This window comes from Scyliorhinus canicula, chromosome 29 (genome assembly GCF_902713615.1).
Source record: "Scyliorhinus canicula chromosome 29, sScyCan1.1, whole genome shotgun sequence".
NCBI lineage: Eukaryota > Metazoa > Chordata > Chondrichthyes > Carcharhiniformes > Scyliorhinidae > Scyliorhinus > Scyliorhinus canicula.
Window position 1 is genome coordinate 10333633 of NC_052174.1, and position 12110 is coordinate 10345742.

The 12110-nt window shown below is 52.2% G+C and overlaps 1 protein-coding gene across 1 annotated transcript; it reads right to left on the minus strand.

Annotated features, from left to right (window-relative positions):
• Positions 1-6904: 6904 nt before the first annotated feature.
• LOC119958311 (histidine N-acetyltransferase-like) lies at positions 6905-9300 on the minus strand. Its single transcript, XM_038786748.1, has 2 exons — positions 9265-9300; positions 6905-7702 (listed from the first exon to the last, which is right to left on the minus strand). Exons 1-2 carry the CDS (start codon positions 9298-9300, stop codon positions 7148-7150), a joined length of 591 nt encoding a protein of 196 aa, XP_038642676.1. The 3' UTR covers positions 6905-7147.
• Positions 9301-12110: the final 2810 nt, after the last annotated feature.

Here is a 12110-nt window from a genome sequence, read left to right on the forward strand (position 1 = left end):
AAACAAACACAGAGGGGAGAGAGGGGTGAAAAATACTGTTAAAATTCAAAATTTAAGAGTTAGTTTCTTTGTCAGTCTAGGCTTTCAAGTGGGTGATATTTTTTCATTCAGCCTGCAATGGTTTTCAATGTAGGACTCATAGAAGTAGCCAGCAGCCAGCCTTCAAGCGAGAGAGATACAGCTTCTTTTTTAAGGATCTAGAACAGGGGTGGGCAAACTTTTCCGTGCAAGGGCCACATTCAGAAATTCACAATTCACAAAGGGCCGCATAATATATTAAGTAAAATAATTACTTCACCCGGTTATGATTCTGGGCGCCTCATATAGAACATAGAACAGTACAGCACAGAACAGGCCCTTCGGCCCTCGACGTTGTGCCGAGCAATTATCACCCTACTCAAGTCAACATATCCACCCTATACCCGTAAGTAACCCAACAGCCCCCCCAATTAACCTTAAAAAAAAATTAAAAAAAAAAAAAAAATTTAAAAAAAAATTTTTTTTTTTTAATGACTTGGTGGGCCGCAGAAATACCTTTGGCGGGCCGCATGCGGCCCGCGGGCCGTAGTTTGCCCACCCCTGATCTAGAAGCTTCCGCCTTCTAGACAGTAGGCGGCAGAGAAAGAGAGAGCTGTAGGTCCAGTGGCTTCTCTCCAACAAACTTCACCTGTCAGGAACCAATCGCGGTCGGGTGCCGGGCAGAATACTGTCCCTGGCCAATCAATTGACCACCAGCCTACCAGTCGAAACTAACCCCTCCAATTTCTTGGGTGCCATAAAGTCTGGGTTATTCGGCCCAAGGTATAAAGCTTTATAACACAGTGAGCTGTTTTGACACTTCCTCTGCCTGACATAAAGTTATTGCTCCATTGACGACCCATGGACTAAAAACAATAGTGGTAAAGGAAAAGAAATTGGAACTGAGGGAATCAACAGGAAGGGTCCTCACAGTCGAATAGTACACTGAGGTTAATCCGCTGGGAACATGGGTTCGAATCCTACCATGGCACCAAGTGAAATTCAAATTCAATTAAATAAATTTCGAATATAAAGATAGCCTCAGAATTGGCGATTATGAAACGATTGTTGTTGAATGGGTTCATTCGGGAAGGAAATTGTCCTTACCTGGCCTGGCTCACGCGTGACTCTGAATCCACAGCAATGTGGGGCGGCAGGGTGGCGCAGTGGTTAGCACTGCTGCCTCAAGGCACCGAGGACCCGGGTTCGATCCCAGCCCCCGGGTCACTGCCCGTGTGGATTTTCCACGTTCTCCCCGTGTCCGCGTGGGTCTCACCCCCCACCCACCCACCCCCCCCCCCGACCCCACCCACAAGCCAAAGATGTGCAGGCGTAGATGGATTGGCCACGCTAAATTGCCCCTTAATTGGGGGGAAAAAACAAATTGGGGACTTTAAATTTAGGGCTGGCGCGATGGCGTAGTGGTTAGCACGGCTAGCACAAAGGTTCCAAGTTCGATTCCGACGGCGGGTGACTGTGCGGAGTCTGCACGTTCTCCCCCGTGTCTGCGTGGGTTTCCTCCGAGTGCTCCGGTTCCCTCCCGCGGTCCAAAGATGTGCAGGTTAGGGGTAGATTGACCATGCTTAATTGCCCCTAAATGACCCCTTAGTGTCCAACGGTTAATTGGGTTGCAGGGGTACGGGGATAGGGCGGGGGATTGGGCCTGGGTAAGATACTTGTGGTGAATGTAACTCCGTAATTCACACTGTATTCTATATACATGAGACCATGCATTTGTAAGCGCAGTTGCGTTTCCCGACCACTAGGGGGAGTAGCGCTGGGAATGCTTAGGACAGGGGTGGGCAAACTTTTCCGTTCAAGGGCCACATTCAGAAATTCACAATTCACAAAGGGCCGCATAGTATCTTAAGTAAAATAATTACTTCACCCGGTTATGATTCTGGGCGCCTCATATAGAACATAGAACAGTACAGCACAGAACAGGCCCTTCGGCCCTCGACGTTGTGCCGAGCAATGATCACCCTACTCAAGTCAACGTATCCACCCTATACCAGTAAGTAACCCAACAGCCCCCCCCCCATTAACCTTAAAAAAAAATTAAAAAAAAAAAAAAAAAATTTATTTAAAAAAAATTTTTTTTTTTTTTTTTTTTTAATGACTTGGTGGGCCGCAGAAATACCTTTGGGGGCCGTAGTTTGCCCACCCCTGGCTTAGGAGTTTGTACAGGGCTCCACCCTTGGCTCCGCCCACGACTCCTCCCCCTGGACTGCTGTATAAATACCAATGCTCAGAGCCAGTCGTTCAGTTCATCGAGAGTTCAACGCGGAACAGGCTGGCTCTGTTGTAAGTAGATTAAAACCACTGTTCATATCTTAAAGCGCGTGTCTAGTGAATTGATGGTTCCATCAATACTCTTTCAGAGGGTCGCTGCGGACTCGATGGGCCAAATGGCCTCCTTCTGCACTGTAGGATTCTATGATTCCATGAGTGTGGTTAACTCTCAACTGCTCCTCTGACATTGCCGAGCGAGCCCACTCGGTTTAAGGGCAATAAGGGCTGGGCAACAAACGCTGTCCTCGCCCGGCGACGCCCATGTCCCGTAAAACAAAATGGAAGACGTTCAGACCCCGGGGGTGACATGGTGACAGGTATATCCTTATCCAGCAGAGGGCGTTGCTCTGTGGTTTTGCCACAGGCGCCCTGCTAATTGGCACTCAGAATTCATGACTCTAATCATGAATCAAGCGAACCCTTTGGCAAAACCACAGAGCAACGCCCTCTGCTGGATAAGGATATACCTGTCACCATGTCACCCCCCGGGGTCTGAACGTCTTCCATTTTGTTTTACGGGACATGGGCGTTGCCGGGCGAGGACAGCGTTTGTTGCCCAGCCCTTATTACTTAACCCAGCAAGCGGGTGGCTTGGCGCCTTCGGAGTCAGCGGTACCACTGGACGAGGTGGTCACTCCTGAGGCAGGGGGTAGCTCGGGAGTTGGGCCAGGCTCAGGGGCGGGGGGGGGGGGGGGGGAGGAGCTGAAGGTCAGTGGAACCACGCTGCGGGGCCTTCCCCACATGGCTGCCCGCTGAGTTACTGCCCCTCAATGCCCCCAGGCCTTTTTCTCCAACCAGGGGGCCCCTGGGTGGGACTCACGGGAGTCTAGGCCTCGGCGAATCCGTAACTCCGCCGGCTTTTCCCGTCCGCCTGCCAGCCTCCTCCCTCGTTTCCACGGGGTTGGGAGTGGAGGGAGAGAGAAAAAGGAGGGTAGAGAAAGAGGGACAAAGATGGGATGGTGGAGATGGTGAGATGGTGAGAGAGAGAGAGAGAGAGACAAGAGGGTCAGGGGGCCAAAGAGATCGGCTTAATGAACACCATAGTTTGCGGTACATACATCGACCCGCCGTATAGGGAGACCCCATCTCTTCGACCCCCCAAAATCAATGACCCATTATATAAGTTGACCATCCTCTTTGTCCGCAACTTGCGATACACCCCCATGGGTAGATATCCTTAAGGTTTCAGACCACAAGCAGATACTTTACTCAATAATTAACCAGGGTGGAGGGTGGGGGGACAAACAAGTAATATAGACTGCGTCGCAAAGGCACGTGGGATTTTAAAGGCACGCCCATACACAGCAATCCATCTAACCTCCACATCTTTCAACAGTAAGGGGCAATTTAGCATGGCCAATTCACCTAACCTGCACATTATTGGACACTAGGGGGCAATGTTTCATGGCCAATCCACCTAACCTGCACATTATTGGACACTAAGGGGCAACTCATCATGGCCAATCCACCTAACCTGCACATTATTGGACACTAAGGGGCAACGTATCATGGCCAATCCACCTAACCTGCACATCTTTGGATACCAAGGGGCCGTTGATCATAGCCAATCCACCTAACCCGCACCCGCAAGGGGCAGCATGGTAGCATAGTGGTTAGCATCAATGCTTCACAGCTCCAGGGTCCCAGGTTCGGTTCCCGGCTGGGTCACTGTCTGTGCGGAGTCTGCACGTCCTCCCCTTGTGTGCGTGGGTTTCCTCCGGGTGCTCCGGTTTCCTCCCACAGTCCAAAGATGTGCGGGTTAGGTGGATTGGCCGTGCTAAATTGCCTGTAGTGTCCTAAAAAGTAAGGTTAAGGGGGAGTTGTTGGGTTACGGGTATAGGGTGGATACGTGGGTTTGAGTAGGGTGATCATTGCTCGGCACAACATTGAGGGCCGAAGGGCCTGTTCTGTGCTGTACTGTTCTAAATCTAAATCTTTGGACACTAAGGGCCAATTTAGCATGGCCAATCCACCTAACCCGCACATCTTTGGACACTAAGGGGCAATTTAGCACGGCCAATCCACTGAATGAATGCCAGTCATTTTCATCCCTCCCTTTCAGCCTCCTGCTAAGTAACAGGGGCACAGGCTCCAACTCCACCCCCCCCCCTCCCCCCTGCTGCGTTGACACGCCGTACCGACAGGAGGCCGGCTGAAGAGGCTTAACCTCCGCCCACTCGACAGGGTTTCCTTGGCGCGCTGCGTGGAACCCTCTGAGCTCTGGAGACCCACAGTTGCGTGGGACAATAATTAGATTGAGCAAACGCCAGCAGATCAATAACTTTCTCCGGAATGTAATTAAGGGCCTGGGTAGACGTTGCCAGGCAACGCAGGCCTGATAAATTAATTACCGCTCATGTTAATGGGAACATCAGGTGCAGATTCTTTCTGTGAATGATCACCCGCTGGTGAACTCCAAGTAGCTCCAAAGCTCACACACGTAACTAATCTGCTGTTAATATTTAATAAAGTTTCGTGGGGTAAATAAATTTGAAGACGTGTTTGTTGAGTTTGAAATTGAACGACTTTTCAAAGAGTATCTTTTCCCGGCGTATTTAACCTTTTGGGCAGGTAATCTTCACAGAATAGGAATCCCTAGGGTGCAGAAGGAGGCCATTCAGCCCATCCTGTCAGCACAGACCCTCTGAAAGAGCGCCCGACTGAGGCCCACTCGCTCGCCCTATCCCCGTGACCCCACCTGACCTGCACATCTTTGGACACTGGGGGGGCAATTTAGCCTGGCCAATCCACCCTAACCTGCACATCTTTGCTCCGTGGGAGGAAACCGGAGCACCCGGAGGAAACCCACGCAGACACGGGGAGAACGTGCAGACGCCGCACAGACAGTGACCCAAGCCGGGAATCGAACCTGGGACCCTGGCGCCGTGAGGCAGCCGTGCTAACCCACCGCACCGCCTCGCCGCCCAATTTTGGCCTCCGGTTTTTTTTGAGAGGGCGCCGAAAGACGCAGAGCAAGATCCCGTGGAGGGCAACGAGCCAAATCGCCGCTCTGTCGTTTTTGGCGGGGCCAAAACGTTTGGGGCTTTGGCCTTCCGCTCGTGAAGCAGCTGGGGAGGAGGCCCCAGGAGGTTGACCCCTGCGATCAACGGGGTTTGTCCTCGTGAATAAAGTCCAATGCCGATTGGCGTTCAGAAGAATGAGTGGTGGTCTTACCGGAACATTCTGAGGTGGGATGATGGTGGGGAGGGCTGTATTTTGCTGAGACGTGTAACCAGGCTCTTTCCAGTCAGCCAACAAGATTCTGATCAGGGGTAACTCCGACCCAGGTTTTAAGTCAGCCGTTTTCTCCCTATGTTTTGATTTGACGCGGGGATTTCAATAGCGTTTCTTAAAAATAAAATCCGACAGCAATTCGGGGAATCAGGGAGGCAGCTGATTGGAGTCTCCCTAAAATGCGGACCAAGGAAGTGTGAAGGGCGGAACTGAAGTGCTGCAGTGCCACCACTGTTGGGAGAGCGGAATTACAGCGTGACATTCTTCTGCAGGCAAAAATCCATTGCAAAAGTTGACATGGGTGATCTGTACTGTGAAAATTAACGGGATGTGCGTGCGTGGGATTGAATATCTTATTTTTAATTTGTGCAGCACGGTAGCACAAGTGGTCAGCACAGTTGCTTCACAGCTCCAGTGACCCAGGTTCGATTCCCGGCTGGGTCACTGTCTGTGCGGAGTCTGCACGTTCTCCCCGTGTCTGCGTGGGTCTCCTCCGGGTGCTCCGGCTTCCTCCCACAGTCCAAAGACGGGCAGGTTAGGTGGATCGGCCGTGCTAAATTGTCCTTGGTGTCCAAAAAAGGTTAAGAGGGGTTACTGGGATAGGGTGGAAGTGAGGGCTGAAGTGGGTCGGTGCAGACTGGATGGGCCGAATGGCCTCCTTCTGCACTGTGTGTTCTATGTACATGTTGCAGAGCGATGGATCAAGCATTTAGATGTTGCCCATTGACCTGCTCTTGGTGTGTGCATCTTACCGAAACCGGATGCGGAACTCTTGGGACCCAGTGGTTGGGACTATGAGGGAGAGACAGGCCCGTATCCTTTGTAGGACTGATTCCGTCATCCGCCATTGCCACACCGTTCCTCCCACCAAATCTCCCCCCATACCCCCATTGCTTTTCAAACCACACCGTGTTTTGCAGATATTGTTTTAATAAAACAGGTTGGGTCTTTGGTTTTGACACCTTGTCCAAGCTCAGCACAACGCAGGTCTTGTAGTCATCTGTACACCTGCTGGTATGTAAAGGGTTAACATAGTGTTAGACAACCACTAGATGGCAGCATCATATCCACATATATAAACTGAACTCAGACAATCTTCCCGCCTCACTGGACCGGGGGAAGCAAACTCTTTCGTATTTATATCTGTTATTCATTCAATGTTATTTCCTGTAAATTGAAGACTGATAGTTTCATTAAATTACAACCATCAGACCATTCTGGGAATGAGCAGAGTATTGACGTATCACAATCACGTAATATAACAGGTCTGACGCAAGTCTGTAAGTGCACAAAGGGTTTATTCACAGAAGTTTGTAAATGTCTCTGAAATCACATGGTTGACTGTACTCCATGCTGACAGGTCAGCGTCTTCCTGTGGTGCGAAGTTACTTTGCTCTGAGTCAACACCCAGGCTCGAATGATCAAGCACGGTGAGCATAGATCAGTTACGAGGTTCACATAATCAAGCACAGAACAATTAAACCATTGAACATTACGCCTCTGACTGTCTACGCATTGGGTGTGCCCGCCTGCGTTATGCACTCAAGTCATTGGAGTAGGGTTTGAACCCACAGTCTTTGTGACTCTGAGCTCTGTGGCCAATCTACATCTCTGTCTCCAGCAGATACTGCCCTTTCAATTCCCTTTCCTGGTGGAGGCCGAAGGAGCTCTGGCAGAAAGAATACATTTGCTTCCACAGGCATGGCTCCAGGGACGTAACGCAGTACAAGGAACCGTTCAAGGTGCCAATCCCCCGCTGGAGCTGAGCGAGGAACTGGTTCCTGGCACTGGGGAAGTGCTTGCCAAATATATCGATACTCAGGCAGTTGTAGTCAGCCCCCATGGGTATTCTGTAGGGGGTGGCGCCCAGGCTGAGGACCCTTGGCTCTTCCTGGCCGTCTGCCAACCAAATTAGATTTTTCTTCAGCAAGATCGCCAGGTTGCTCTGCAGGGGCCTGTACGGTGCCCAGTCCTGAACGATGGTCTTCCCGGGCAGCACTCCACCCACCACGTTGGGATTCAGGAACACGCGCTGGACGTCGGAGGCCCGAAGAAGAATGGGGTCTTCCCATTCCGTCCCACAGGCCTTCAGCTGGGAAATGGCAGCGTCCAGCTTTGGGCGGATCTCCTCCAGCTCGAAGCGTAGCAGCAGTATTTCCTGTAACCACACAAAGGAAGCTGTATGTTTTTTTTTTTTTTTTTTTCTTTATTTTTAATAAATTTAGAGTATCCAATTATTTTATTTTTTTTCCAATTAAGGGGCAATTTAGTGTGGCCAATCCACCTAACCTGCACATCTTTGGGTTGTGGGGGTGAAACCCACGCAGACATGGGGAGAATGTGCAAACTCCACACGGACAGTGACCCAGGGCCGGGATTCGAACCCGGGTCCTCAGCGCCGCAGTCCCAGTGCTATCCACTGCGCCACATGCCGCCCAGGAAGCTGTATGTTGGTATAGCGTCTGGCACAACCCAAACTCCAGGGTGGCAAGCATAAGATCAGCGGTCTTCATTAGCGTGTTTCTGTGAGAGGCTTTTATTGAACTGATCTCAAGATGTCTGAACAAAGAACAAAGAACAAAGAAAAGTACAGCACAGGAACAGGCCCTTCGGCCCTCCAAGCCTGTGCCGACCATGCTGCCCGTCTAAACTAAAATCCTCAACACTTCCGGGGTCCGTATCCCTCTATTCCCATCCTATTCATGTATTTGTCAAGATGCCCCTTAAACGTCACTGTCGTCCCTGCTTCCACCACCTCCTCCGGCAGCGAGTTCCAGGCACCCACTACACTCTGTGTAAAAAAACTTGCCTCGTACATCTCTAAACTTTGACCCTCGCACCTTAAACCTATGGCCCCTAGTAATTGACCCCTCTACCCTGGGGAAAAGCCTCTGACTATCCATTCTGTCTGTGCCCGTCATAATTTTGTAGACCTCTATTATGACGCCCCTCAACTCCTTCGTTCCAGCGAGAACAAACCAAGTTTATTCAACAGCTCCTCATAGCTAATGCCCTCCATACCGGGCAACATCTTAGTAAATCTCTTCTGCACCCTCTCTAAAGCCGCCGCATCCTTCTGGTAGTGTGGCGACCAGAATTGAACTCAATACTCCAAGTGTGGCCTAACTAAAGTTCGATAAGGCTGCAACATGACTTGTCAATTTTTATACTCAATGCCCCGGCCAATGAAGGCAAGCATGCCGTATGCCTTCTTGACTATCTTCTCCCCCGTGTTGCCCCTTTCAGTGACCTGTGGGCCTGTACACCTAGATCTCCCTGACTGTCAATACTCTTGAGGGTTCTACCATTCACTGTATATTCCCCACCTGCATTAGACCTTCCAAAATGCATTACCTCATATTTGTCCGGATTAAACTCCATCTGCCATCTCTCCGCCCAAGTCTCCAAACGATCTAAATCCTGCTGTTTCCTCTGACAGTCCTCATCGCTATCCGCAATTCCACCAACCTTTGTGTCGTCTGCAAACTTACTAATCAGGCCAGATACATTTTCCCCCAAATCATTTACATATACTACAAACAGCAAAGTTCCCAGCGCTGATCCCTGCGGAACACCACTAGTCACAGCCCTCCAATTAGAAAAGCACCCTTCCATTGCTACTCTTTGCCTTCTATAACCGAGCCAGTTCTGTATCCATCTTGCCAGCTCACCCCTGATCCCGTGTGACTTCACCTTTTGTACCAGTCTGCCATGAGGGACCTTGTCAAAGGCCTTTGCCTCCAGGAGCTGCCTCATGGCATACTCACCTGGCTACAGAAAGCCTGAAGTGACAATCAAATTGGCGAAACGGCAACACCAGAATGCCTCAAGGTATCCAGTGAAGTTCATGTTGAAGTGTAGCCCCTGTTTCAATCAGGGGAACACAGCAGCTAACCTGCTCGCAACAGCTACCACAAACAACAATATGATAAATGACAGCTAATCTGCTTTCGTGCTGTTGGTTAAGCGATCGGTGCTGGCCCCAAACACAATGTTCTCCTCACGGCCCTTTATAGTTAATTCATTCATGGGACGTGGGCTTCGCTGGCTGGGTCGACATTTATTGCCCATCCCTAATTGCCCTTCAGAAGGTGTTAGTGCGCCACCTTCTAGAACAACTGCAGGCCACAGAACAACACAGCGCCTGGGTCATAGGTTCGATTCCCGCTTGGGTCACTGTCTGCACGTTCTCCCAGTGTCTGCGTGGGTTTCCTCCGGGTGTTCCGGTTTCCTCCCACAAGTCCCGAAATGTACGATCTTTAGGTGAATTAGACCATCTGAATTCTCCCTCCGTGTACCCGAACAGGCGCCGGAATGTGGCGACGAGGGGATTTTCACCGCAACGTCATTGCAAGTGTTAATATAAGGCAACTCGTGACACTAATAAAGATTATTGAGGTCCACCCAGGTTATTCAGGTACAGCAAGTTCAAGAACCCGCCTTTCAATTAATTAGAATAAAATTAAAGCTTCCCGGGGTGGCAAGGTGGCGCATTGGTTAGCACTGCTGCCTCAGGGTGTTCAGGACCCATGACAATGCCTTCCCCATGCTCAGAGGTACTGCCCCTACCACACCCCCAATACTGCCCCCTACCACACTCCCAGGTACTGCCCCTACCACACTCCCAATACTGCCCCTGGCCACACTCCCAGGTATTGTCCCTACCACACTCCCAGGTACTGCCCCCTACCACACTCCCAGGTATTGTCCCTACCACACTCCCAGATACTGCCCCTACCCCACTCCCAGATACTGCCCCTACCCCACTCCCAGGTACTGCACCCTACCACACTCCCAGGTACTGTCCCTACCACACTCCCAATACTGCCCCCTACCACACTCCCAGGTACTGTCCCTACCACACTCCCAATACTGCCCCCTACCACACTCCCAGGTACTGCCCCCTACCACACTCCCAGGTACTGCCCCTACCACACCCCCAGGTACTGTCCCTACCACACTCCCAATACTGCCCCCTACCCCACTCCTAGGTACTGCCCCCTACCACACTCCCAGGTACTGCCCCTACCACACTCCCAGGTACTGCCCCCTACCACACTCCCAGGTACTGCCCCTACCACACCCCCAGGTACTGTCCTTACCACACTCCCAATACTGCCCCCTACCCCACTCCTAGGTACTGTCCCTACCACACCCCCAGGTACTGTCCCTACCCCACTCCCAGGTACTGTCCCTACCACACCCCCAGGTACTGTCCCCATACCACACTCCCAGGTACTATCCCTACCACACTCCCAGGTAATCTCCCTCCCACACTCCCAGGTACTGTCCCTACCACACTCCCAGGTACTATCCCTACCACACTCCCAGGTAATCTCCCTCCCACACTCCCAGGTACTGTCCCTACCACACTCCCAGGTACTGTCCCTACCCCACCCCCAGGTACTATCCCTACCACACTCCCAGGTAATCTCCCTCCCACACTCCCAGGTACTGTCCCTACCACACTCTCAGGTACTATCCCTACCACACTCCCAGGTAATCTCCCTCCCACACTCCCAGGTACTGTCCCTACCACACTCCCAGGTACTATCCCTACCACACTCCCAGGTAATCTCCCTCCCACACTCCCAGGTACTGTCCCTACCACACCCCCAGGTACTGTCCCTACCACACTCCCAGGTACTGCCCCCTACCACACTCCCAGGTACTGTCCCTACCACACTCCCAGGTACTGTCCCTACCACACTCCCAGGTACTGCCCCTACCACACTCCCAATACTGCCCCCTACCACACTCCCAGGTACTGTCTCTACCACACTCCCAGGTACTGCCCCCTACCACACCCCCAGGTACTGTCCCTACCACACTCCCAGGTACTGCCCCTAACACACTCCCAGGTACTGTCCCTACCACACTCCCAGGTACTGCCCCTAACCCACTCCCAGGTACTGTCCCTACCACACTCCCAGGTACTGTCCCTACCCCACTCCCAGGTAATGCCCCCTACCCCACCCCCAGGTACTGTCCCTAACCCACTCCCAGGTACGGTCCCTACCCCACCCCCAGGTACTGTCCCTACCCCACTCCCAGGTACTGTCCCTACCACACTCCCAGGTAATGCCCCCTATCCCACTCCCAGGTACTGTCCCTACCACACTCCCAGGTACGGCCCCCTACCACACTCCCAGGTACTGTCCCTACCACACTCCCAGGTAATGCCCCCTATCCCACTCCCAGGTACTGTCCCTACCACACTCCCAGGTACTGCTCCCTACCACACTCCCAGGTACTGTCCCTACCACACTCCCAGGTATGGCCCCCTACCACACTCCCAGGTACTGCCCCTACCACACTCCCAGGTATGGCCCCCTACCACACTCCCAGGTACTGTCCCTACCACACTCCCAGGTACGGCCCCCTACCACACTCCCAGGTACTGCCCCCTACCACACTCCCAGGTACTGCCCCCTAACCCACTCCCAGGTACTGCTCCCTACCACACTCCCAGGTACTGTCCCTACCCCACCCCAGGTACTGTCCCCTACCACACTCCCAGGTACTGTCCCTACCACACTCCCAGGTACTGCCCCTACCACACTCCC